The following is a 22,742-nucleotide window of genomic DNA, read 5'->3' as shown; positions in this document are numbered from 1 at the left end:
TGTGTGTGTGTGTGTGTGTGTGTGTGTGTGTGTGTGTGTGTGTGTGTGTGTGTGTGTGTGTGTGTGTGTGTGTGTGTGTGTGTGTGTGTGTGTGTGTGTGTGTGTGTGTGAGATGTATATCCAGTGTTTAAGATGTGTGTTACATTGTGCCAAGTATGAACAATAAATCCCGCCAAACCGTGTTTTTTTTTATCAGTGCTTCACGGATGATATTGAAAACACATAAAAACGAGTGGTATTTTGCGACATATTGTTAATTAAATGCGCTGACTGTTCATTGCTCCTATCAACCCGTTTAAAGTCCATTATACTGAATGGAGCGAATCACCACTCCAATATGGCGGCCCCGCGTTACGTTCCGCCCATGAGCGCTTACGTTCGTTGCTCAGTCTAGTGTTCTATATGATGTCTATGGGCGGGGCCGGCGTCCCGGAGACGAGCCGCCACCTCCAGGAGTCCCAACCTGGTTGTTGTACAACGAGATCTTGACAGATATTTAACCCTCGTAAACTGCCTATTTTGTTATAATAAAAGTCTATATTGAACTTTACTCGAGCACTACTACTACGGGAATTATTTTCTTTGCATCGTTAATCAGATATGAATAGAAATGTTTAAAGAGATTTGAATATGAATATATATTTTTCTTTTTCTTTGATCACCACCTCCTCTGTCTTTTAATTTTCTTTTTTAAGCAGAATAAAAACTTAACAAGAAAAAACGTCGGTGCCCGGCTTTTCTTCCTCCGGCGAGTCGTCACTTTTGGCTCCGCCTCCTTTATTATGGGATGTTTGTTCATGAAAGCACAATGAAGACGAACAGGATCTGTTACTGACGTAAACGCAGAAGCTCCAGCCCAACGCTCGTCATCAGCAGGTTTTTCCGGTTGATCTGGAACGTTCATGTGTGTTAAACACAACGCCAGGAGGGAAGGACACCAGCAGTGTTGTTGGGAAAGTGATTGTTGTTGCACATCAATCTGGAAATGAGGATAAATCCAAAGCCAGACCCTAAACTATCCAGAGTTTTAAAAAAAACTGCCTCAGTTTGACCGGAATATTAGATACATATTTTCTCCCTCAGATCTGAGTCAAATCCTGGAATGAAGACTGAAGAAAACACTTTGTTGAAACATCACCAGTTTTATTTCTTACGAAATATTCAGGTTGTTAAACATGAAACATCCAGTGGTGTAAAGTAACGAAGTAAAAGTACTTCGTTATTGTACTCAAGTAAGATTTTTGAGAATTTGTACTTTTATTGATACTTTCATTTTTCTGTACTTTTACTTTTACTTCGTTACATTTTCAAGGAAAAAATCGTACTTTTAATCCGCTATATTTAAAATTGGACACGTCGTTACTCGCTACAAATTAAAGTCTTACATTAAATGAAAATGTAGGCTATTGCCGTGAGAACAGCACAGCGGGGGCTGATTTATGGTTCCGCGTTACACCGGCGCAGAGCTACGGCGTAGGGTACGCGGCGACGCACATGCTATGCCGTAGCCTACGGCATAGGGTGTGCGTCGATTTAACGCGGAACCATAAGGCGGACGGGAAGGAAGGGGGGCGCGTGAATTGCCCGTGATTGCCCGGCGGCGGCTCCGTGACGAGACACCTGGGGCGGACAGGGAGACTCGGCCTCCATACCGAGACGGAGACGCATCTCCCGGGGGAGCTGCGCCGCAGAGAAGGCCGGAGGAACCGCCGTCGCGTTGAGGACCGACGAGGACGGAGCGGCAGCCGGCGCGTGTCCATGGGCACCATTCTTTCATTCCACCCCTTCTAAGGTGGTTTTGGCATTTAAAAGTTCAATCAGTTCAAGAGTCTCCTTCATCCCCCTTCAGCTGGGGTTGCTTAATGTTGTCACTGCATTACAGGCTGGGGGTGGACCTGTCAGCGGGGCCAATGGGCTACAGCAGCAGTGATGAGCAAAAGGAGAAATTAAAATGGGGTAATGGAGACAAACGCTAAAGGGGTCAGAATAATATCAACATTATTTAGAGTTGTAAGCAAATTCTTGGAATAAAGCCACTTTCGACAGCATGACAATGTTGGGACTTCATTTCTTTGCAATCCTTTTGAAAATAATTTTGTACTTTGTACTTTTGTTCTTAAGTACATTTTACACCATGTACTTTTGGTACTTTATTATATTTAATTTGAGGTACTTTTATACTTTTACTTAAGTAATGTTCTTAATGGGTACTTTTTACTTTTACTTAAGTAATTTTTAAGCTGAAAATGTGTACTTTTACTTAAGTACAATATTTTTGTACTTTTTCCACCTCTGGAAACATCCTCAACAGATTAAGACATCAACATCATCTGATTTGCAGATCTCCTGATTTTTATGTTCAGGTTCATGAAGCTGAAGAAGAATAACGTGATTAAAACATAAAGACACATTTATAAAGACACAGTTTCAGGTTGATCAAATAAAACATCCCATACATGACCAGAAATAAGAGTTAAACCTGCAAAACACCTGAACAACAAAGTTCCTCTATAATCAGAGTTTGAGACGTGGATCTCTGAACGGTGAAGAAACATCACAACAATCAACTCTGACTCATAAACACGGAGAAGGAAACGCGTCTATCTGAGTTTACAGAACTCAGCTGAGTCTCCATCAGTGTTACCAACATAAACTCCAGCGTAGAGCGGCTGAGTGAAGGAGGTCTGGACTCTGTGGAGGAGGGTCATGGTTTCAGAGACGCTGTAGAAGGACAGAACACCTGCTCTGTGATCCAGGTAAACTCCTATTCTGGAGCTCTGAGGACCTGAGATGGAGGTTTGGATGCTGTTGTACCAAAATACATATCTGTCTGAGTAACAACGTAGTGACCAAGATTTGTCATTATATCCAAATATACTCTCCCTCCCTGATCTGTTGATATTCTTGTATGAAACTGCTACAAAAACACCTGTTTTCTTCTCCACCTCCCAGTAATGACGTCCAGTCAGACTCTCTCTACTCAGGACCTGAGTATAATCAGTGAATCTGTCTGGATGATCAGAATAAGACTGATGTTGGTCCGTAAAAGTCACCTTTCTGTTCTCCTCTGACAGTAACAGCCATATGTTTACTGTGTTTGGATCCAGAGTGGTTTCACATGAATACTTCAAGAATCCAGCTCTGCTCTTTGGTTCTTTGGGCAGTAAAACATCCACATCAGTGATGGTCAGTGAGATGTTTGTCCACATGTCTCTCAGGATGTCGTGTAGTCGACCTCTGACCTCTGACACAGCTGCTGTCACATCCTCAAAGTAGCTGAGAGGACAGATGCTGATGCTGGAGGAGTGTGTGGACTCACTGAGTGGTGACAGTGAGGGGTAGTTGTGGAGAAACTGGTTGTGATCCTCGGTGTCTGAGAGCTGCTTCATCTCAGCGTCTCTCCTCTTCAGGTCAGTGATCTCCTGCTGCAGCTTCTCCTCCAGCTCTCTGACTCTCCTCACTTCAGTTTCCTGCTGGGATCTGATCTGCTGCTTCACATCAGAGCTTCTTTTCTGGAGTAGAGAGATCAGCTCAGTGAAGATCTCCTCACTGTCCTCCACTGTTTTATCAGCAGACTGATTGATGGCCTCCACCTCCTGCTGAAGCAGCTTCACATCTTTCTCTCTGTCCTGGATCTCCTGCTGGATTTGTTGTCGTCTCACCTCCATCTCTCTCTGCCTCTCCGTCCTTTCTGCTACAACTGAGACTATGTCGTGGCCTTTATGTTCCTCCACAGAGCAGAGATAACAGATAGACTTCTGATCAGTACGACAGAACATGTTCATCACCTCACCGTGACGGGGGCAGATGTGACGCATCTGCCCCTGGGTATGATGAGGTTGAAGGTGTTTCTGGCAGTAATAGGCCAGACAGACCACACAGATGATGATGATGATGGCTTTCAGTTTTCCTCCAGAACAGAAATCACAGGCCACATCTTCCGGTCCAGCATAGCGGTGATCAGCAGGAACAGCTTGGAGTCCAGTCTTCTTCATCTGCTCCACTAAAGCTGCTAACATGGTGCTTTTTACCAGCTCAGGTTTCTGAGTGAACGTCCGTCTACACTGAGGACAGCTGGGGAGTTTCTTCTCTCCTTCATCCCAGAAGTTGTTGATACACTTCATACAGTAACTGTGTCCACAGGGAATAGTCACCGGATCATTTAAAAGGTCCAAACAGATCGAACAACAAAAGGTTTCCTGGTCCAGCTGATCTCCTTTCTGCGCCATTTCTCCTCTCGATAACTGAGACAGTTTTACTTCCTCAAAGGTGAAAATAGTCTGAGCTCTGATCTACAAATCAGGTGTGCAGAGAACGGAGGCTGTCAGCTCTGTGATCAGCTGTGGTTCAGACCCGTCTTATAGCTGCAGATCTGCAGGGGAGGGAACCAGGAAACCTGCTCAGACTGGATCTGCCGGTTTATCAGCCTCCAGCAGGAGATGAAAAAAACACTTGAACTCTTTCAGAACAGGAAACATTCCGGTTTTAAACTACTATCAGTGTCACGTTCCAGGTTTCCAGGTCGTTTTAACGCCAGTTTCTCAACAATGACACAGATACATGTTTAACTTGCAGTCAAAGCTGTTCTTGGTTGTTTGAATAAAAATATAAATTAAAGAGTTCTTGGTGAGGTGACTGTGACTCTTCAAAGAGATGTGCTTCTCATCAGAAGATCGCTGGTTCAACTCCCAGTTTAGATGCGTTAAAGCATCTAAAGTTTTGGTGTCCTTGATGTTATCAGCTCGGTACAGTTCTGATACAGGTCTTGTTTTCATTCCAACTCTTCCAAGGTCTTTTCCATCCTGCCAATGAGATCAAAAACCGCAGCTAGCCTGCGATTCTGTTCAAGAATTGCATCCAGGTTGCGATTTTTCTCCCCAACGTTTGAGAGTGTTGGTGGCACAGCTGATCCCTTCAGTCACATCAGGCAGCTGTGAAAGGACCAGAATAGCTGTTGACGTTTTCCAAATTTGTGGATATGCTGGGGAATTGCAAGCTCCAAAAAGTAGAAATCCTGTTATCAGAAATCCAACTATGAAGCATCTTCAACATCCTCGACCGACAGTATGGACAGACACACGATCCTCCACGTCTTCCAGGAGTCCATCGTGTCTCCAGCAGTAAACGTCCCGTCGGGGCAAGAGGCTCCCATCTGCTCCGTTTTCTCGGACAGAAAATGTGGCCAGTTGTGTTCTGAGACCAGCTAACCAAATCCATGATTTTAGAAGTGAAGATCCCCTCACTGTCCTCCACTGTTTTATCAGCAGACTGATTGATGGCCTCCACCTCCTGCTGAAGCAGCTTCAGCAGGAGTGTGTGGACTCACTGAGTGGTGGCAGTGAGGGGCAGCTTTGGAGAAACTGGTTGTGGTCCTCGGTGTCTGTGAGCTGCCTCATCCCAGCGTCTCTCCTCTTCAGGTCAGTGATCTCCTGCTGCAGCTTCTCCTCAAGCTCTCTGACTCTCCTCACTTCAGTTTCCTGAAGTGAGTTCCAGTTTCCTGGAATGCGCCAGGTGGCTGAGAAGGTAGGACCGCCTGTTTCCACGGTAACGGCTGCCGGCTAACGGAGGGAGGAGGAGGGTAACCTGCAGAATGCCTTGGTTTCTGGTTATCCGAGTGAACGTAGAGGAAAATATGAACTCATGCTGTCAGGTCATTAAAAAGAATTGAGTAATTAATTCATTCATTCATTCATCTAATTAATCTCTTTTAGTCTCACCTAAAAATTGCAGTAAAATTGCATTACCTTGGTGCAGCTTTGGTGCTACCTCGGTGCTACTGTGGCAGATGAGAGTATGTAGAAAATCATTTAAAACCAATCATTTAATTTTTTTTAGAAAACATAATTTCATTCCTTTTCGGAGTATCAAAGTATAAGTTCTTTGTTATTTCTGCTAAGTTTCTCTGGTTATTACTGTCAAGAATATTCATTTAAAGTGTAAGTGTTTAGGGGTAATTGTGCGTCAATCCAGTGGTAATACCTCAGTGCTCCAGTAGGGGGAATAGCGCTCCTCTTCCTCACTTAATACAAACGAGTGAAGGCGAGAGCTGTGTTTGTCTTTTATACCTCTTCCCTCACTATTTTTCCCTGTTTAAGGTAATTATCATACACAAAGCACAATAAACTTAGCGACACATGTTGTTGATGATTGTTATTCTGTCATTGTTGTGTAAGTGAAGCAATGTGAATTGAGTTATTTTATATTGTTTAAGTTACAGGCTAACTCCGTCATCATGGGAGGCTAAGCTAAATGCTACTATTGTCTCACCACATGGCGTCTGACTGTTGCACCATTTTCATGTCTGTAAAGTGCGTAGAAATAGTATTTCATCTGAGAGATTGTCTGTATGGTGCTTAAAAACGTTATTTCATTACTTTAATAAGTTAATGTGTTAATTAAAATATGAGTTAAAAAAAGATAAATATTTCATTTAAGTTACAATCCATGTGTTACATTGGTTAAAAATATAATTTACATCATTAAGAAATGGATAAAGATTAATTTAGTTGTTGAAACTAGTCCTCAGACTGAGTGTGTTCTTACCAGTGTTGAATAATATTATCAAAACCAGTTCAGAAGTCCGCTGTGGTGTAGTGTTTTATTCAACAAGCCGGCGGTGAGCAGACCGGCACAGATCAGGTCTGAGTTGGTGTGCTGACCCAGAGTGGTTGGAATCATGGCTTTGTATACAGTAAGTTCAAAGCACAAAAGGCAGAAATAAACAAGCCAAGTGACAGACAAAAACAATTTACAGTCAGATGTGATCTGTGGCCAAATGCCGTTATCGGGCATTTGGCATGACTGTCACTAAGTTCTAAATTACCCTATAGGGTGTTCTCGTGGTTCAAATCTCTGGCCAAATGAGTTGGTATTAACATATCAGTCGGTCAGGAACTTCATCATATGGCATTCCCGTGGTTCAAGTCTTTGTTGAAGCCAGTTCCAAGGTGTCGCCTCTGCAGGTGGTAGGAAGCTGACGTTTCAGGTCAGCCACGGTGTCACAATGCCTCATCACCAGAGAATATCTGTGATTTTTTGTTGTACTTTGTATAATTACACTTGATACAAGCAAGTGAAGGCGAGAGCTGTGTTTGTCTTTTATACCTCTTCCCTCACTATTTTTCCCTGTTTAAGGACACAACACTACCTCGGTGCTACCTTGGTGCAGCCTGGGTGCAGCCTGGGTGCTACCTCGGTGCTACCTTGGTGCAGCTTTGGTGAAACCTTGGGGCAGTCTTGGTGCTCCTCAGTGCTACTTTGGTGCTACCTTGGTGCAGCCTTTGTGCTACCTTGGTGCAGCCTTGGTGCTACTTTGGTGCCACCTTGGTGCCACCTTGGTGCCACCTTGGTGCAGCTTTGGTGCTGCCTTGGTGCTACCTTGGTGCTACTATGGTGCTACCTTGGTGCCACCTTGGTGCAGCTTTGGTGCAGCTTTGGTGCTGCCTCGGTGCAACCTCGGTGCTACCTCGGTGCCACCTCGGTGCCACCTCGGTGCCACCTCGGTGCCACCTCGGTGCCACCTCGGTGCTACCTCGGTGCTACCTCGGTGCAGCCTTGGTGCTGCCTCGGTGCTACCTTGGTGTTACCTTGTTGCTACCTCGGTGCTACCTCGATGCTACCTCGGTGCTACCTTGGTGCAGCTTTGGTGAAACCTTGGGGCAGTCTTGGTGCTCCTCAGTGCTACTTTGGTGCTACCTTGGTGCAGCCTTTGTGCTACCTTGGTGCAGCCTTGGTGCTACTTTGGTGCCACCTTGGTGCCACCTTGGTGCAGCTTTGGTGCTGCCTTGGTGCTGCCTTGGTGCTACCTTGGTGCTACTATGGTGCTACCTTGGTGCCACCTTGGTGCAGCTTTGGTGCAGCTTTGGTGCTGCCTCGGTGCCACCTCGGTGCCACCTCGATGCCACCTCGGTGCCACCTCGGTGCCACCTCGGTGTTACCTCGTTGCTACCTCGGTGCTACCTCGGTGCTACCTCGGTGCTACCTTGGTGCAGCCTTGGTGCTGCCTCGGTGCTACCTTGGTGTTACCTTGTTGCAGCCTTAGTGCTACTTTGGTGCTACCTTGGTGCAGTCTTGGTGCTACCTTGTTGCTACCTTGGTGCAGCATCGCTGCTACTTTGGTGCTACCTTGGTGCAGCCTTGGTGCAATATCGGTGCCACCTTGGTGCTACTATGGTGCTACCTTGATGCTACCTTGGTGCTACCTTGGTGCTACCTTGGTGCAGCTTTGGTGCAGCCTTGGTGATACCTTGGTGCTACCTTGATGCTACCTTGGTGCTACCTTGGTGCTGCCTTGCTGCAGCCTTGGTGCTGCCTCGGTGCTACCTTGGTGCAGCCTTGGTGCTGCCTCGGTGCTACCTTGGTGTTACCTTGTTGCGGCCTTAGTGCTACTTTGGTGCTACCTTGGTGCTACCTCAGTGCTACTTTGGTGCTACCTTGATGCAGCTTTGGTGCTACCTTGTTGCTACCTTGGTGCAGCTTTGGTGCTACCTTGGTGCAGCCTTTGTGCTACCTTGGTGCAGCCTTGGTGCTACCTCGGTGCTACCTTGGTGCCACCTTGGTGCTACTATGGTGCTACCTTGGTGCAGCTTTCGTGCAGCCTTGGTGATACCTTGGTGCTACCTTGATGCTACCTTGGTGCTACTTCGGTGCTACTTTGGAGCAGCTTTTTTTTTTTTTTTTTTAATTTGCACAACATGAATGTATACATAAACATGACATCATAATTCATTTCCAGAGGAAAGATAACAGGTAGTGGTTGTGCACGTGAGGACAGAAACCCTAGGGGGGCTTATGCAAGGTCCTCGCCGTTTACAGGACATTACATGACTTGTTTATTATTAGAAAGTAAAACTTTGGAGCAGCTTTGGTGCAGCCAGCCTTCAGAGGTGTTGATCTTTGTTTCTGCACCGTTTTCAGGGTAAACACTGTATCCTGGACGTGTCGGGAAACGCCATCAAGACACTCCAGCTGACGCAGCTTCACCCCATCGCCATCTTCATCAAACCCCAATTTTTTTATTTATTTATTTTTTTATATTTTTTTCATCCCTGATTTTTTCCCATTTTATCACCCAGTGCTCCTACCTACCTAAGTGGTATTGCCATCCTCTACCAACCTCGGGAGTGCACTGAGCTCAGGTCTCTTTCTTAACCTGAGGAGTGAGCAGGCCGCTTCTTTTCACCAGACAGTGTGGGGATCCTCCCCACCCCATTTTGAACGCTATTTTAGTAGAAACTCAGAATCACATCCTAACTATCCAAAAGAAAGTGGTTTAATTACAGAAACTATTTAGGAATAAAAAGACACTAAGAGAAACAATTTCTGCTAAAATTGGATTTTAATGGCAGAAATTCTCTATAAATGGATAAATTACGAACATAATAATAAATCAGCTTTTATCATCAAGAAATGTCCCAATAATTTTGAAGATTTCTCATATAAATTTAAATCTGTAGAAATATATGTATAATTCTTTTTCTAAATGTCCATATTTAGAATGAAAGAAGGTCAAAACTCAGTGAACATGTTTTTTAAATAGTGAACAAGTGATTATGAAAATATATTTTCAACATACTTGAAGGTGTGAAAGCTGTCGACCGTCAGATATTAAATCCATCACGTGAGAATAAAAGCAGAAATCTATTTTAAGTCTACAGAGACGCAAATGAAACTCCTTCATTTATGTGAAGACGTCAGATTCGAGGTTCTGAGGAAAGAAAACGTTTCGTCCGCCGTCGGATCGGCAGCTTTTCGTCCCGCTTTCACGGCGGCGGAGTCGTGCGGAGCTCCGCCCCCTGCTGTCGGAGCTCCGCCCCCTGCTGTCTGAGCTCCGCCCCCTGCTGTCGGAGCCCCGCCCCCTGCTGTCGGAGCTCCGCCCCCCTGCGTGCTACCATGGCAACCCCGTGGAGGGCGGGGCCGGCGTCCCGGAGACGAGCCGCCACCTCCAGGAGTCCCAACCTGGTTGTTGTACAACGAGATCTTGACAGATATTTAACCCTCGTAAACTGCCTATTTTGTTATAATAAAAGTCTATATTGAACTTTACTCGAGCACTACTACTACGGGAATTATTTTCTTTGCATCGTTAATCAGATATGAATAGAAATGTTTAAAGAGATTTGAATATGAATATATATTTTTCTTTTTCTTTGATCACCACCTCCTCTGTCTTTTAATTTTCTTTTTTAAGCATAATAAAAACTTAACAAGAAAAAACGTCTTTGCTCAACTCTTTTTTTTCCTCTTCTCTTCTTTATTATGGAATGTTTGTTCATGAAAGCACAACGAAGATGAACAGGATCTTTTACTGACGTAAACGCAGAAGCTCCAGCCCAACGCTCGTCATCAGCAGGTTTTTCCGGTTGATCTGGAACGTTCATGTGTGTTAAACACAACGCCAGGAGGGAAAGACACCAGCAGTGTTGTTGGGAAAGTGAATGTTGTTGCACATCAATCTGGAAATGAGGATAAAACCAAAGCCAGACCCTAAATTATCCAGAGTTTTAAAAAAAACTACCTCAGTTTGACCGGAATATTAGATTCATGTTTTCTCCCTCAGATCTGAGTCAAATCCTGGAATGAAGACTGAAGAAAACACTTTGTTGAAACATCACCAGTTTTATTTCTTACTAAATATTCAAGTTGTTAAACATGAAACATCCTCAACAGATTTAGATATCAACATCATCTGATCTGCAAATCTGCATGTTTTTCTGTTCAGGTTCATGAAGCTGAAGAAGAACAATGTGATTAAAACATAAAGACACATCTAGAGTTTTAGGTTGATCAAATAAAATAGACTAAAATATCCAATAAATGACCAGAAATAAGAGTGAAACCTGCAAATACCTGAACAACAAAGTTCCTCTACAATCAGAGTTTGAGACGTGGATCTCTGAACAGTGAAGAAACATCACAACAATCAACACTGACTCATAAACACGGAGAAGGAAACACATCTATCTGAGTTTACAGAACTCAGCTGAGTTTCCAGAACTGGAGTGAACCCGAACTCCAGCGTGGAGCGGCTGAGTGAAGGAGGTCTGGACTCTGTGGAGGAGGGTCATGGTTTCAGAGACGCTGTAGAAGGACAGAACTCCTGCTCTGTGATCCAGGTAAACTCCTATTCTGGAGCTCAGAGGACCTGAGATGGAGGTATGGATGCTGTTGTACCAAAATACATATCCGTCTGAGTAACACCATAGTGACCAAGATTTGTCATTTAATCCAAATCCAGTTTCATACCCTGATCTGCTGATATTCTTGTATGAAACTGCTACAAAAAGTACACCTGCTTTATTCTCCACCTCCCAGTAGTGACGTCCAGTCAGACTCTCTTTACTCAGGACCTGAGACCAGTTAATGAATCTGTCTGGATGATCAGAATAAGACTGATCTTTGTCCATATAAGTCACCTTTCTGTTCTCCTCTGACAGTAACAGCTGTTTGTGTACTGTGTTTTGATCCAGAGTGATTTCACATGAATATTTCAAGAATCCAGCTCTACTCTTTGGGTCTTTGGGCAGTAAAACATCCACACCAGTGATGGTCAGTGAGATGTTTGTCCACATGTCTCTCAGGATGTCCTGTAGTTGACCTCTGACCTCTGACACAGCTGCTGTCACATCCTCAAAGTACCTGAGAGGACGGATGCTGATGCTGGAGGAGTGTGTGGACTCACTGAGTGGTGACAGTGAGGGGTAGTTGTGGAGAAACTGGTTGTGGTCCTCGGTGTCTGAGAGCTGCTTCATCTCAGCGTCTCTCCTCTTCAGGTCAGTGATCTCCTGCTGCAGCTTCTCCTCAAGCTCTCTGACTCTCCTCACTTCAGTTTCCTGCTGGGATCTGATCTGCTGCTTCACATCAGAGCTTCTTTTCTGGAGGAGAGAGATCAGCTCAGTGAAGATCTCCTCACTGTCCTCCACTGTTTCATCAGCAGACTGATTGATGGCCTCCACCTCCTGCTGAAGCAGCTTCACATCTTTCTCTCTGTCCTGGATCTCCTGCTGGATTTGTTGTCGACTCACCTCCATCTCTCTCTGCCTCTCCGTCCTTTCTGCTGCAACTGAGACTATGTCGTGGCCTTTATGTTCATCCACAGAGCAGAGATAACAGATAGACTTCTGATCAGTACGACAGAACATGTTCATCACCTCACCGTGACGGGGGCAGATGTTATCCTGCAGGTGTTTCTGGCAGTAATAGGCCAGACAGACCACACAGATGATGATGATGATGGCTTTCAGTTTTCTTCCAGAGCGGAAATCCCAGGCCACATCTTCAGGTCCAGCATAGCGGTGATCAGCAGGAGCAGCTTGGAGTCCAGTTTTCTTCAGCTGCTCCACTAAAGCTGCTAACATGGTGTTTTTCACCAGCTTAAGTTTCTTTTTGAAAGTCTGTCTACACTGAGGACAGCTGGCGAGTTTCTTCTGCTTCTGTCCATACCAATAGTTGTTAATACAGTTCATACAGTAACTGTGTCCACAGGGAATAGTCACCGGATCCTTTAAAACCTCCAAACAGATCGAACAAGAAAAGGTTTCCTGGTCCAGCTGATCTCCTTTCTGCGCCATTTCTCCTCTCGATAACTGAGACTGAGACAGTTTTACTCCCTCAAGGTGAAAATGGTCAGAGCTCTGATCTACAAATCAGGTGTGCAGAGAACGGAGGCTGTCAGCTCTGTGATCAGCTGTGGTTCAGACCCGTCTTATAGCTGCAGATCTGCAGGGGAGGGAACCAGGAAACCTGCTCAGACTGGATCTGCCGGTTTATCAGCCTCCAGCAGGAGATGATGTGTGAGATAAAAACACTTGAACTCTTTCAGAACAGGAAACGTTCCCGTTTTAAACTACTATCAGTGTCACGTTCCAGGTTTACAGGTCGTTTTAACGCCAGTTTCTCAAAAATGACACAGATACATGTTTAACTTGGAGTCAAAGCTGTTCTTGGTTGTTTGAATAAAAATGTGAATTAAAGAGTTCTTGGTGAGGTGACTGTGACTCCTCAAAGAGATCTGCTTCTCATCAGAAGATCGCTGGTTCAACTCCCAGTTTAGATGCATTAAAGCATCTAAAGTTTTGGGGGGGGGTGTTCCGGCACAGCCCATCCAATGTTGCGGCTCTCCAACCTGGTAGCAGTGTTAGGAGGGTGATACTGGGGGGGGCAGGGAAGGTGTTGGGTAATGAGGGAGGTGTATTTACCATTATGTGCATGTTTTTATCAGGGAACTTTTCCCCAGATCTGCTCAATAGCCACAGTCCTTGATGTTATCAGATCGGTACAGTTCTGATACAGGTCTTGTTTTCATTCCAACTCTTCCAAGGTCTTTTCCATCCTGCCAATGAGATCAAAAACCGCAGCTAGCCTGCGATTCTGTTCAAGAATTGCATCCAGGTTGCGATTTTTCTCCTCAACATTTGAGAGTGTTGGTCACACAGCTGATCCCTTCAGTCACGTCAGGCAGCTATGAAAGGACCAGAATAGCTGTCAACATTTTCCAAATTTGTGGATATGCTGGGGAATCGCCAGCTCCAAAAAGCAGAAATCCTGTTATCAGAAATCCAACTATGAAGCATCTTCAACATCCTCGACCGTTAGTATGGACAGACACACGATTCTCCACGTCTTCCAGGAGTCCATCGTGTCTCTAGCAGCAAAGGCCCCGTCGGGGAAAGAGGCTCCCATCTGCTCCGTTTTCTCGGACAGAAAATGTGGCCAGTTGTGTTCTGAGACCAGCTAACCAAATCCATGATTTTAGAAGTGAAGATCCCCTCACTGTCCTCCACTGTTTTATCAGCAGACTGATTGATGGCCTCCACCTCCTGCTGAAGCAGCTTCAGCAGGAGTGTGTGGGCAGTGAGGGGCAGATTTGGAGAAACTGGTTGTGGTCCTCGGTGCCTGTGAGCTGCTTCATCTCAGCGTCTCTCCTCTTCAGGTCAGTGATCTCCTGCTGCTGCTTCTCCTCCAGATCTCTGACTCGACTCACTTCAGTTTCCTGAAGTGAGTTCCAGTTTCCTGGAATCCAGGACCACCGGTTCATCGAGGCGGGGCAGTACAACAACCACCTCTACGGGACCAGCGTCCAGTCAGTGCACCAGGTGGCTGAGAGGGTAGGACCGCCCGTTTCCATGGTAACAGCTGCCGGCTAATTGAGGGAGGCGGAGCAGAACCTGCAGAAGGCCTTGGTTTCTGGTTATCCGAGTGAACGTAGAGGAAAATAATAACTCATGCTGTCAGGCCATTAAAGAAAATGGATCGATTAATTAATTAATATCTGTAATGAATTAATCTAATTAATCTTTTTTAGTCTTACCTAAAAATTGCAGTAAAATTGCATTACCTTGGTGCACCTTTGGTGCTACCTCGGTGCCACTGTGGCAGATGAGAGTATGTGGTAGAAAATCATTTAAAACAAATCATTTCATTTTTTTTTAAGAAAACATAATTTCATTCCTTTTCAGAGTATCATAAATTATTAGTTCTTTGTTATTTCTGCTAAGTTGTTCCGGTTATTACTGTGAAGAATATTCATTTAAAGTGTAAGTGTTTGGGGGTAATTGTGCGTCAATCCAGTGGTAATACCTCAGTGCTCCAGTAGGGGGAATAGCGCTCCTCTTCCTCACTTAATACAAATGAGTGAAAGCGAGAGCTGTGTTTGTCTTTTATACCTCTTCCCTCACTATTTTTCCCTGTTTAAGATAATTATCGTACACAAAGCAATATAAACTTAGCGACACATGTTGTTGATGATTGTTATTCTGTCATTGTTGTTTATTTTAAGTGAAGCAATGTGAATTGAGTTCTTTTATATTGATTAAAGCAGCACAACGTAACTTTCAGCTTTTCTGAGTTTGGCGGCATCTTGTGGACAAAATCGGTAGTGTTTTACCAGAAAGAACACTACGTTTCCCATGAGCACCAGCGCGTACTGCCAGAAAACTCCTGTCCCGTCGCTGCATTTGTTTTGATGAGAGAAGACAGGACGCTTTTCTGTTTCACCAAGTGAACAGAAGGAACGAAAAAAAAAAGATGTTAAACTGCTGGAAAGGAACTGGAATTTACCGGGATACCTTAAACAAGGAAGCCAGGGAGCGGTATATGGAGAAAATAATGATTATTAACGGTCTGGATCCATATGAAATCACTACTGAAGACCCATGTGTTTCAATAAATTTGTATAATAGTACAACATACAGTACATGTTTTGTATCCCTCTTACTTCTCTTTTCTTTTTTTTGACTGCTATATGATGTTGAAGAGGCGTGAGCAATATTTTTGTTTTCCTCGTGAGATTATTTTTTTTTCTGCAGCTACAAATAAGAGTTAATATTTTTTCCTCAACAAACTAGTTTTATCTGAAGATTGGGGTTAATTGCACTGCAGAGAGCTGGCACGCAACTGCGTTTAGCTGGAGAAGTGGGGAATAAAACCCGTGTTTTGATTCGACCCGGTCTGTGTGAGTGTTTGTGGTTTAAGGCTGTTTATGGTTCTGCGTTAAATCGACGCAGAGCCTACGGCGTAGGTTACGCGGCGACACGCACCGTACGTTGTGCGTCGCCACGTACCCTACGCCGTGGGTCTGCGTCGATTTAACGCAGAACCATAAATCATGCTTTACTGTGTGTTTGGTCGTTACAGCCGCGATCCAAAGCGAGCCGAAGGCTCTTTCACTCTTTTACTCTGTTATATCAGATACTTGGCCTGCGTGGTTCTGCCTCCGAGCAGGAAACCGTTGAAAAGTTAAACCATTAGGGTCTTTTCCCCACGTCTGTTGTGTGGAGCTGCTGCAGCCGCAACACAGCAACAGCTTCTGCTGAGCTCTGCGCTCCACGCCCCGCCCATTTTCGTCTCGACTGCGAATCGGGAAGGAGGGGGAAGTGACATATGCCGTAAAGCAGTCAAAGTCGTAACGATTTGTAGTTTTTTAGTGTGGCAGGGTTCCTACCATGCTCCTCAAAGTTACATAGTGCCAGTGAAGGTGATACAGACCCCTCAGACCATGACAGAGGTTCATTAAACCTGTTGGAAGTTGATGTACCATCACAATGACTCTGGAAATATGATATTAAGGTGGAAAAGTTACGTAGTGTCGCTTTAAGTTACAGGCTAACTCCGTCACCGTGGAGGCTAAGCTAAATGCTACTATTGTCTCACCACATAGCGTCTGACTGTTGCACCATTTTCATGTCTGTAAAGTGCGTAGAAATAGTATTTCATCTGAGAGATTGTCTGTATGGTGCTTAAAAACGTTATTTCATTACTTTAATAAGTTAGTTAATCTGTTAATTAAAATATGAGTTAAAAAAGATAAATGTATTTCATTTAAGTTACAATCAATGTGTTAAATTGGTTAAAAATATAATTTACATAATTAAGAAATGGATAAAGATAAAGAAGTTGTTGAAACTAGTCCTGAGACTGAGTGTGTTCTTACCAGAGAATATCTGTGATTTTTTTGTTGTACTTTGTATAATTACACTTAATACAAATGAGTGAAGGCGAGAGCTGTGTTTGTCTTTTATACCTCTTCCCTCACTATTTTTACCTGTTTAAGGGCACAACACTACCTCGGTGCAGCCTCGGGTGCTACCTCAGTGCTACTTTGGTGCTACCTCAGTGCTACTTTGGTGCTACCTCGGTGCTACTTTGGTGCTACCTTGGTGCAGCCTGGGTGCTACCTTGGTGCTACCTTGGTGCTACCTTGGTGCTACCTTGGTGCTACCTTGGTGCTACCTTGGTTCAGCTTTGGTGCTACCTTGGTTCAGCTTTGGTGCTACCTTGGTGCAGCTTTGGTGCAGCCTGGTTGCTACCTTGGTGCAGCTTTGGTGCTACCTTGGTGCTACCTTGGTGCTACCTTGGTGCAGCTTTGGTGCTACCTTGGTGCAGCTTTGGTGCTACCTTTGTGCTACCTTGGTGCAGCCTGGGTGCAGCTTTGGTGCAGCCTGGGTGCTACCTTGGTGCAGCTTTGGTGCTACCTTGGTGCAGCTTTGGTGCTACCTTGGTGCTACCTTGGTGCAGCTTTGGTGCTACCTTGGTGCTACCTTGGTGCAGCTTTGGTGCTACCTTGGTGCTACCTGGGTGCTACCTTGGTGCGGCTTTGGTCCTACCTTGGTGCTACCTTGGTGCAGCCTGGGTGCAGCTTTGGTGCTACCTTGGTGCTACCTGGGTGCTACCTTGGTGCAGCTTTGGTGCTACCTTGGTGCTACCTTGGTGCAGCTTTGGTGCTACCTTGGTGTTACCTTGGTGCTACCTGGGTGCTACTTTGGTACAGCTTTGGTGCTACCTTGGTGCTACCTTGGTGTTACCTTGGTGCTACCTTGGTGCTACCTTGGTGCTACCTTGGTGTTACCTTGGTGCTACCTGGGTGCTACTTTGGTACAGCTTTGGTGCTACCTTGGTGCTACCTTGGTGCAGCTTCGATGCTACCTTGGTGCAGCTTTGGTGCTACCTTGGCGCTACCTTGGTGCAGCTTTGGCGCTACCTTGGTACATCCTTGATGCAGCCTTGGTGCTACCTTGGGTCTACCTTGGTGCTACCTTGGTGCAGCTTTGGTGCAGCTTTGGTGCTACCTTGGTGTAGCCTTGGCGTTACCTTGGTGCTACCTTGGTGCAGCTTTGGTGCTGCCAGCCTTCAGAGGGGTTGATCTTTGTTTCTGCACCGTTTTCAGGGTAAACACTGTATCCTGGACGTGTCGGGAAACGCCATCAAGAGACTCCAGCTGGCGCAGCTTCACCCCATCGCCATCTTCATCAAACCCAAATCTGTGGAGAACATCATGTGAGTCGGGGGAAGGACCTTCCCTACTTTGAAACTTGAAACCTGAAGCTCAGCCGTTGCTAAACCTTGAGCTGCATTTGCGCCTGCAGAGAGATGAACAAGCGCCTGACGGACGATCAGGGCAGGAAAACCTTTGACAGAGCCGCCAAGCTGGAGCAGGAGTTCACAGAACATTTCACAGGTGAGACGCCGTCCACCACTCTGGGTCCTCTGTGGGTTTATGCTATTGTGACAAATTTGATCGATATAAAGTTATAAGATATAAAGTATAATAAAGTAGCATCATCGGTCAGCATCTACTGCTCTGCTGCTGGTTCTAATCCGGGTTTTTCCTCCGTTCCTCTGCAGCCGTGGTGCAGGGCGACACTCTGGAGGAGATCTACGACCAGGTGAAGCAGATCATCGAGGAGCAGTCGGGTCCCTTCATCTGGGTCCAGTCCAAGGAGAAGTTATGAAGGTCCCGACGCCCGGGTCGCTCCGGCGCTGCTCTTTTTACATCCACTTAGTTTTATTTTGAAAGGAAGAGTCGCCCCCCCCTCTAACCCCCCCAGAAACGAGGCGGCGGCTCACCTGAAGGTATTCTCAATCTTTTTAAGTTTTTGCTCCATGAAGACGACGGTTCGGTTTCCTGACCAGCAGGAAAGAGCACACAGGAAGTGACATCACACTCGCCACGGTACAGCTCCTTAATGTTTAAGGGAGGAAACTTCAGAGGAGAATTCTTGACGGCGACGAGAAGAAACGTACGAAGCAGATTTGTATTTTTGGTTGTTTTTGTCTCGTAAGCAGGTGGGCGGAGTCTCTGACAGCTTTTGTCAGCCTGGAGGAAACGAGACGAAACAGAGACACAAAAACGCTAAACTTTGCACGTTTGAGCTTTAACAGCATGTCAGTCATCCCCGTTTATTTCCCATCAGCCCTTTCACCTCAGCGTCTGATGTTGCGGCTTCTTTTTTTGTTGGTATTTTTTACTTTTTGATCCAGTTTTGTGTTTTTAACTTCCCGCGCCGCACGCTTCCAGATGTCGCCATCAGATCTGCTTCTGGGGGTCGATTCGTTCAAGCGTTGATTTGATTCTCTTCACGTCGGTGGGACTCCCAGGAAAAGTCTGTCAAAGTGGCTCGAAATGTTCACAGAACCGATTCTAAACGTCCCAGAAACCAAGAGAAACAACACGTCTGAACGTTTCCGCCACATCTGGTATCGTGAACCTCTACAGATGACGGTTGACGTTGTATTTTTAAAGAGAAATGATTTTTAAGAGAGCTGCTTCTGTAAACCATGCAATACACCTCAGCCAAGAGGGAACTATAAATGTTTAGAAATGAATTTTATACCCATGAAAATGTTTAAAAGGTGAAAGGTGAAATATTTGAAATATATTAGAAAGATCTGTATTTTGAAATCACAAAGACGCTATTTTAGTAGAAACTCAGAATCACATCCTTACTATCACAACAAAGTGGTTTAATTACAGGAATTATTTAGGAATAAAAAGACACTAAGAGAAACAATTTCTGCTGAAATTGAATTTTAATGGCAGAAATTCTCTATAAATGGGAAATGTATCAACTACAGATAAATAAATCAGCTATCATCAAGAAATCATCAAGAAATTTCTAAATAACTTTGAACATTTCTCATATAAATTTAAATATGTAGAAATATATGTATAATTCTTTTTCTAAATGTCCATATTTAGAAATGAAAGAAGGTCAAAACTCAGTGAACATGTTTTTTAAATAGTGAACAAGAAACTTGTGATTATGAAAATATATTTTCAACATACTTGAAGGTGTGAAAGCTGTCGACCGTCAGATATTAAATCCATCACGTGAGAATAAAAGCAGAAATCTATTTTAAGTCTACAGAGACGCAAATGAAACTCCTTCGTTTATGTGAAGACGTCAGATTCGAGGTTCTGAGGAAAGAAAACGTTTCGTCCGCCGTCGGATCGGCAGCTTTTCGTCCCGCTTTCACAGTGGAGTCGTGTGGAGCTCCGCCCCCTGCTGTCGGAGCTCCGCCCCCTGCTGTCGGAGCTCCGCCCCCTGCTGTCCTAGCTCCGCCCCCTGCTGTCTGAGCTCCGCCCCCTGCGTGCTACCATGGCAACCCCGTGCAGGGCGGGGCCGGCGTCCCGGAGACGAGCCGCCACCTCCAGGAGTCCCAACCTGGTTGTTGTACAACGAGATCTTGACAGATATTTAACCCTCGTAAACTGCCTATTTTGTTATAATAAAAGTCTATATTGAACTTTACTCGAGCACTACTACTACAGGAATTATTTTCTTTGCATCGTTAATCAGATATGAATAGAAATGTTTAAAGAGATTTGAATATGAATATATATTTTTCTTTTTCTTTGATCACCACCTCCTCTGTCTTTTAATTTTCTTTTTTAAGCATAATAAAAACTTAACAAGAAAAAACGTCGGTGCCCGTCTCTTCTTCCTCCGGGGAGTCGTCACTTTCGGCTCCGCCTCCTTTATTATGGGATGTTTGTTCATGAAAGCACAACGAAGGTTAATCCAGACCCCTAAACTATCTGGAGTTTTATAAAAAACTGCCTCCGTTTGACCGGAATATTAGATTCATGTTTTCTCCCTCAGATCTGAGTCAAATCCTGGAATGAAGACTGAAGAAAACACTTTATTGAAACATCACCAGTTTTATTTCTTACTAAATATTCAGGTTGTTAAACATGAAACATCCTCAACAGATTTAGACATCAACATCATCTGATCTGCAGATCTGCTGGTTTTTCTTTCAGGTTCCTGAAGCTGAAAAAGAATAATGTGATTAAAACATGAAGACACATTTAGAGTTTTAGGTTGATCAAATAAAATAGACTAAAATATCCAATAAATGACCAGAAATAAGAGTGAAACCTGCAACGGAACAAAATCTCTACATCCTCTACAATCAGAGTTTGAGACGTGGATCTCTGAACGGTGAAGAAACATTACAACAATCAACTCTGACTCATAAACACGGAGAAGGAAACACATCTATCTGAGTTTACAGAACTCAGCTGAGTTTCCAGAACTGGAGTGAACCCAAACTCCAGCGTAGAGCGGCTGAGTGAAGGAGGTCTGGACTCTGTGGAGGAGGGTCGTGGTTTCAGAGACGCTGTAGAAGGACAGAACTCCTGCTCTGTGATCCAGGTAAACTCCTATTCTGGAGCTCCGAGGACCTGAGACGGAGGTTCTGATGTCGTTGTACCAAAATTCATAACTGTCTGAGTAACACCATAGTGACCAAGATTTGTCATTAAATCCAAATCCACTTTCCTCCCCTGATCTGCTGATATTCTTGTATGAAACTGCTACCTCAACTGCACCTTCTTCCTTCTCCACCTCCCAGTAATGACGTCCAGTCAGACTCTCTCTACTCAGGACCTGAGAATAATCAGTGAATCTGTCTGGATGATCAGAATAAGACTGATGTTGGTCCATAAAAGTCACCTTTCTGTTCTCCTCTGACAGTAACAGCTCTGTGTTTACTGTGTTTGGATCCAGAGTGATTTCACATGAATACTTCAAGAATCCAGCTCTGCTCTTTGGTTCTGATTGTGACAGTAAAACATCCACATAAGTGATGGTCAGTGAGATGTTTGTCCACGTGTCTCTCAGGATGTCCTGCAGTCGACCTCTGACCTCTGACACGGCTGCTGTCACATCCTCAAAGTACATGAGAGGACGGATGCTGATGCTGGAGGAGTGTGTGGACTCACCGAGTGGTGACAGTGAGGGGTAGTTGTGGAGAAACTGGTTGTGGTCCTCGGTGTCTGAGAGCTGCTTCATCTCAGCGTCTCTCCTCTTCAGGTCAGTGATCTCCTGCTGCAGCTTCTCCTCCAGCTCTCTGACTCGACTCACTTCAGTTTCCTGCTGGGATCTGATCTGCTGCAACACATCAGAGCTTCTTTTCTGGAGGAGAGAGATCAGCTCAGTGAAGATCTCCTCACTGTCCTCCACTGTTTTATCAGCAGACTGATTGATGGCCTCCACCTCCTGCTGAAGCAGCTTCACATCTTTCTCTCTGTCCTGGATCTCCTGCTGGATTTGTTGTCTACTCACCTCCATCTCTCTCTGCCTCTCAGTCCTTTCTGCTACAACTGAGACTGTGTCGTGACCTTTATGTTCATCCACAGAGCAGAGATAACAGATAGACTTCTGATCAGTACGACAGAACATGTTCATCACCTCACCGTGACGGGGGCAGATGTTGTCCTGCAGGTTCTTGGAGGGATCCGCCAGCTGGTGTTTCTTTAACGGAGCCACATCATGATGAGGTTGAAGGTGTTTCTGGCAGTAATAGGCCAGACAGACCACACAGATGATGATGATGATGGCTTTCAGTTTTCTTCCAGAGCGGACATCACAGGCCACATCTTCAGGTCTAGCATAGCAGTGATCAGCAGGAGCAGCTTGGACTCCAGTTTTCTTCATCTGCTCCACTAAAGCTGCTAACATGGTGTTTTTCACCAGCTCAGGTCTTGGTATGAACGTCTGTCTACACTGAGGACAGCTGGCGAGTTTCTTCTGCTCTTCCTTATCCCAGAAGTTGTTAATACAGTTCATACAGTAACTGTGTCCACAGGGAATAGCCACCGGATCCTTTAAAAGATCCAAACAGATCGAACAACAAAAGGTTTCCTGGTCCAGCTGATCTCCTTTCTGCGCCATTTCCCCTCTCGATAACTGAGACAGTTTTACTTCCTCAAAGGTGAAAATAGTCTGAGCTCTGATCTACAAATCAGGTGTGCAGAGAACGGAGGCTGTCAGCTCTGTGTTCAGCTCGTGTTGTTCAGACCCGTCTTATAGCTGCAGATCTGCAGGGGAGGGAACCAGGAAACCTGCTCAGACTGTATCTGCTGGTTTATGAGGCTCAGAGTCCAGCAGGATAAGATGTCTGAGATAAAAACACTTGAACTCTTTCAGAACAGGAAACGTTCCTGTTTTAAACTACTATCA

General features: G+C 45.0%; 4 protein-coding genes across 4 annotated transcripts; 1 reads left to right on the top strand and 3 right to left on the bottom strand.

The window, feature by feature from the left end:
• Window positions 1–1,697: 1,697 nt before the first annotated feature.
• On the bottom strand, window positions 1,698–3,788 carry LOC133451798 (tripartite motif-containing protein 16-like). The gene has a single exon (XM_061730941.1). The coding sequence runs from the start codon at window positions 3,783–3,785 to the stop codon at window positions 2,601–2,603; it is 1,185 nt and encodes a 394-aa protein (XP_061586925.1). The 5' UTR covers window positions 3,786–3,788; the 3' UTR covers window positions 1,698–2,600.
• Window positions 3,789–9,761: 5,973 nt separating this feature from the next.
• LOC133452157 (tripartite motif-containing protein 16-like protein) lies at window positions 9,762–12,637 on the bottom strand. Its single transcript, XM_061731378.1, has 4 exons — window positions 12,303–12,637; window positions 10,973–12,188; window positions 10,312–10,366; window positions 9,762–9,957 (listed from the first exon to the last, which is right to left on the bottom strand). The coding sequence occupies exons 1-4, from the start codon at window positions 12,567–12,569 to the stop codon at window positions 9,762–9,764; spliced, it is 1,734 nt and encodes a 577-aa protein (XP_061587362.1). The 5' UTR covers window positions 12,570–12,637.
• Window positions 12,638–13,594: 957 nt separating this feature from the next.
• LOC133452156 (discs large homolog 1-like protein) lies at window positions 13,595–19,285 on the top strand. Its single transcript, XM_061731376.1, has 5 exons — window positions 13,595–13,687; window positions 14,022–14,105; window positions 17,663–17,772; window positions 17,862–17,953; window positions 18,121–19,285. The coding sequence occupies exons 1-5, from the start codon at window positions 13,595–13,597 to the stop codon at window positions 18,225–18,227; spliced, it is 486 nt and encodes a 161-aa protein (XP_061587360.1). The 3' UTR covers window positions 18,228–19,285.
• Window positions 19,286–20,435: 1,150 nt separating this feature from the next.
• LOC133451797 (tripartite motif-containing protein 16-like) lies at window positions 20,436–22,541 on the bottom strand. Its single transcript, XM_061730940.1, has one exon. The coding sequence runs from the start codon at window positions 22,452–22,454 to the stop codon at window positions 20,778–20,780; it is 1,677 nt and encodes a 558-aa protein (XP_061586924.1). The 5' UTR covers window positions 22,455–22,541; the 3' UTR covers window positions 20,436–20,777.
• Window positions 22,542–22,742: the final 201 nt, after the last annotated feature.

The sequence above is a fragment of the Cololabis saira genome, chromosome 10 (genome assembly GCF_033807715.1).
Source record: "Cololabis saira isolate AMF1-May2022 chromosome 10, fColSai1.1, whole genome shotgun sequence".
Classification (NCBI taxonomy): domain Eukaryota; kingdom Metazoa; phylum Chordata; class Actinopteri; order Beloniformes; family Belonidae; genus Cololabis; species Cololabis saira.
Note: the sequence above shows the minus strand (reverse complement) of the source record. Positions and strands in the feature narration are given on the sequence as shown.